At 52.5% G+C, this 4,622-nt stretch overlaps 1 protein-coding gene across 1 annotated transcript; it reads left to right on the forward strand.

Annotated features, from left to right (window-relative positions):
• On the forward strand, positions 1-3,447 carry LOC102371448 (protocadherin-8; the record flags this gene model as incomplete). The annotated part of the gene is made up of 3 exons (XM_025196147.1): positions 1-1,503; positions 1,728-1,935; positions 2,371-3,447. Coding segments are annotated over 3 exons (2,085 nt in total), but the record flags the coding sequence as incomplete, so codon positions are not given.
• Between the last annotated feature and the right edge of the window lie 1,175 nt (positions 3,448-4,622).

Below are 4,622 nucleotides of genomic sequence, written 5' to 3' on the forward strand. Positions count from 1 at the left end.
CTGGCCGCCACCTGCACTGTGCTGGTGCGCCTGGCCGACGTCAACGACAACGCACCCGGCATCCGCCTCAGCCCCCTGGGCCTGGGCGCCGCCGGCCCCCCGGGGCCCCTCCTGGGTGCCAGTGGCAGCCCTGAGCCCGGCCCTGGCGTGCTCTACGTGAGCGAGGCGGCGCCACGCGACAGCTTCGTGGCGCTGGTCAGCACCTGGGACCGCGACTCGGGCGCCAACGGGCAGGTGCGCTGCACGCTGCACGGCCACGAGCACTTTGCGCTGCGGCGCGCCTACGGCGACAGCTACGTGCTGGTGACGGCGGCCGCGCTGGACCGTGAGCACCTGCCCGAGTACAACCTCACGCTGGTGGCCGAGGACCTGGGCACGCCGCCCTTCCGCACAGTGCGGCCCTACACTGTGCGCCTGCGCGACGAGAACGACAATGCGCCGCTCTTCGCCCCGCCGCCCCTTGGCCGCGTGGCCGTGCCCGAGAACAACCCCCCCGGCGCCTACCTTGCCACTGTGCTGGCCCGCGACCCCGACCTGGGCCCTAATGGTAAGGTCACCTACCGCCTGCTCGAGGCCCAGGTCTCCGGTGCCCCCGTCTCCACCTACGTCTCCCTCGACCCTGCCACTGGCGCCCTCTATGCCCTGCGCACCTTCAACTATGAGGTCCTCAAGCAGCTGGACCTGCGCATTGAGGCCAGCGATGGTGGGACCCCACCACTCTCCAGCACTGCCCTTGTCACAGTGACGGTGCTGGACCAGAATGACAATGCACCGATCATTGTTCACCCGGCACTCAACAATGGCTCTGTGGAGATCGGGGTCTTCTGCAAGGCGCCCCCCAGTTCTCCCGTGGCTCAGATCCAAGCCAGGGACGCAGATGATGGGGACAATGCTGAGCTCACCTTCTCCTTCCTACCAGAGCCATTGCCACAGCAAGAACTCTTTGCCATTGACAGGGACACAGGAGAGATCGTGCTGATGGGAGACATGTCTGAAGAGCTGGGGCAGACATTCAAAGTCATCCTCACTGTAATGGACCATGGTCAGCCCCCACTTTCCACCACAGCCACAGTCAACTTCCTAGTGACTGCCACGGTGCCTTCCAGCAGCCACGAAGTAGCCAAACCCAGCTCCTGGGAAGGGAAAGCTTTGCAATGGGATGTTCCTCTGATTGTCATCATCGTCCTGGCGGGCAGTTGCACACTTTTGCTGGTGGCCATCATCACCATTGCCACCACCTGCAACAAGCGCAAGAAGGAGACCAGGCTCAGGAACAATGGACCCTTGAAGGAGCAGATTGACATCTCCCACCTGGAGAAGGTGAGGCAGGAAGATGCTGTCCCCAAGGGCAACATGTTTGAAGTACGAGCCTTTCCCAGCAAAGCATCTTTCACCAGCCCAGAGCCTTCCCCAGCCACAGAGGAGGCCGCCTCTTCTGAGAACAATGGTGACAACGCCTATCTTTATGAGGGTCAGAAACGACTGAGAGGAACAAATGCAGAGGTAAGTGATCTCTACAAAGATCCATTCATGCTTTGGCTTTGGGGACTTGAGAGGAGGGCTGCTGAGGGGAAGGGAGGCTTTGAAGGAGATGGGATCTGGAAACATTTCAGATACAGACATATGTGAGGGGTGCTTTGGAGGACAAGGGACCTGGAGAAGTTTCAGGTGTGAACATGTATTCACTTGCATCTCCCACACACCCTATCCTTTCCCCTCTTTTCCAGCCTTATGCCTCTGCTCCCAGCTACGGCAAAGAGTCGGCTCCTCCAGTGCCCATTTGGAAGGGTCATTCTTTCAACACCATATCCGGTCGAGAAGCGGAAAAGTTCAGCGGCAAAGACAGTGGCAAAGGTGACAGCGACTTCAATGACAGTGACTCTGACATCAGTGGGGAGGCCCTGAAGAAGGATCTCATCACTCACATGCAGAATGGTATGGATTCAGCCCTTGATGGGGGTGCAGACCTGTTACTTGCTATGACCTCACTAAAAATCCTCCCCAGGAGGAAGAAAAAAAATAGACTGGTAATTTGGTAATGGAGTCCTACGGGCTTTCCATGTTTTTTCAAGTCATTGCAGGGATGACATGCTAGCTCTTCTCTTGCATGCCAGTTGCAGCTCTCTACATACCAGGCACATCGTGTAGAGTAGAAGAAGTTGGAGTGCTGTAATTCTCTTTCAAAAAATGCGTCCTTCCTGTTGTGAGTCTGGGCTTGCCAACTAAATGCAGTAACTGCAGCTTTCAGAGTCCCTCAAAATATTGCTCATCAGTCTCCGTAGTTTTTTAATGAGCTTGGTGATAACTCAGTAGTGATTATTCCTGCAGTGATTTAGTTTATTTTTCTTCCTGTTCTTGTTTGTATTTTAGGACTATGGGCTTGTACAGCTGAATGTAAGATCCTGGGCCATTCAGATCGCTGCTGGAGCCCCTCCTGTGGCCGATCCAACACTCACTCATCTCCCCGCCCTCCAGCTCAGCTGTCCACCTTCTGCAAAAGCACCTCCTTGCCCAGGGACCCCCTTCACAGGGACAGCTACTACCAGGCACAGCTGCCCAAGACAGTGGGGCTGCAGAGTGTCTACGAGAAAGTGTTACACAGAGACTTTGACAGGACAATCACGTTGCTCTCCCCTCCCCGCCCTGGGAGACTCCCAGACCTTCAGGAAATAGGGGTGCCCCTATACCAAGCCCCATCAACCAGATACATAGGCCCCCAGAATGATGCCAGCGAGAAAGTTTAACTCATCCTTCATCTTGGTGCACATGTACATATGCGCACACTACTAGGTCACTCTCAAGAGCCCTTAACTTATTGACCAGATACAGTGTTGTACATAGAAATAAGCAAGATGTGCCTTAAAAATGAAGTTGTTGGGAAAGACTTCCAATCACATTGGTACTGTTTGATATTGGCAAACAACAAACTGTTTGTAGCTAATGTAATTTTTATGAAATGTGCAGTATTTAATTTAAGGGTTTGGGGGTTTTTTTCTTACTGTGCTCTTTTGCTTTTAGTTCACCTCGAGCCTGCCATTTTTTGTAGTGTTTTTAACCTGTATATTGTGTAATGTAATGTTTGTATATAAAGGAAAAATTGTTATATTTTTATATAATAAAAGCTAAAAAAATGAAGTTATTGCCAAAGCAACTGTCTGAAAGACACAAAAAAATAATATCCTGAATATTTAGAATCACGTAGGGGAAATTCCTCCTTTGTAATGTAATAACAACCTAAGCCACCCTCTGTACTGAGTATTTTGCCTTGCCAAATGTGACATGTATCTCTTAAGTCTGTGGTCAATTTCAAGTTAAATGTTATTTAATTACCTTTGGCTTCTGTAATCTGTGTCACTGATTGATTAAACACACTAATAAAGGCTTTGTGATGTGTGCTCAGGGGTCTGCTGATGGATTTCATGCTCCAAAGATTACAGCTGCCGATAGGTAAACAGGAATCTAGCCCTTACGAAGTGGGAGTGTCCAAATCATCTGGTCTTGTGGACTACCAGTGGCACAGCTGTAAACCATGGGCCAAATGCGCAGTGCAGGCCAAATTGCATCCACCCCCCCACCTCTACATGCCAGATCCAACCCCTGCTCAGGATGGTCTAGAACACAAGCTGCACATGGCACCCGCTCCAGCTGGTTGGAGACTTGTGCTGCATGCAGACCCCACTCGCTGGATCAGTTGTGTGTTGCTCGCTTACCAGACCAGCCAAAGCAGGTGTTGGATCCAGCATGTTGTGGGATCTATGAGACCGGACCCTCCCTGCCCCACATACACATTAGGGCTGTGCAGAACATTACCGTTCTGTTTTGCCTTGAGTTTCGGGGTTTTGCTGGAACAGCGTTTCATATCAAATTTGATTTCTATTAGAAACAGCTGTTCCGTTTTGCTTCGTCGAAATAGTGAGGCTGTTTTGACTCCGTTTTGATGTTTCGCTAGATCGGCCGGTGATGGGAAGTCAGCCCGGCAGGGCTGATTTCCCATCCCCAGGGCTAGATCCGGCTTGGCACGGGGAGTCAGCCTAGCTTGGCTGACTGCCTGGGCCCTGCCTGATCTAGCACTGGGGACAGGAAGTCAGCCCAGCTGGACTGACTTACCGTCACCAGCGCTATGGTAGAAACGTTTCGAGGCTGTTTCAAAAGCCCTTTCAAAATGTGATTTTGCTGTTTTGACCTCGAAATGAGTCGAAACAGTGTCGAAACTAAACAGGTGGTGAAATTTCGCACAGCCCTAATACACGTGCCAGATCCAGCTGCTGGTATGGCCTGTCTGGGACCTGGGCTGCACATGCTGCCCTACCCCAGACCAGTTGCAACAGGCATCCTATGCAGTGCAGTCCCAGACTGGCTGTAGGGAGCCCAGGATTCTGCCTGCAAAGGAGGTCCCAGGTTGGCTCTGTGTGGGTGTTATGTGCAGCACAGGTCCCAGAGTGGGCACATGGGGCTGGTCTGATGTGTATCACGTGGTGTGTGGGGCAGTCGAGACTCGTGGCCACCAGGAGCTGGATGATGTGGTCCCACAGACTGGATCCAGCCCATGAGCTGGATCTTTCCCGCTCCTGCTATAAAGAAATAACCTGGGAGGAGGACTGAAATATACTTTAATGAAAGTT

The sequence above is a fragment of the Alligator sinensis genome, unplaced genomic scaffold (assembly GCF_000455745.1).
Source record: "Alligator sinensis unplaced genomic scaffold, ASM45574v1 scaffold59_1, whole genome shotgun sequence".
NCBI lineage: Eukaryota > Metazoa > Chordata > Crocodylia > Alligatoridae > Alligator > Alligator sinensis.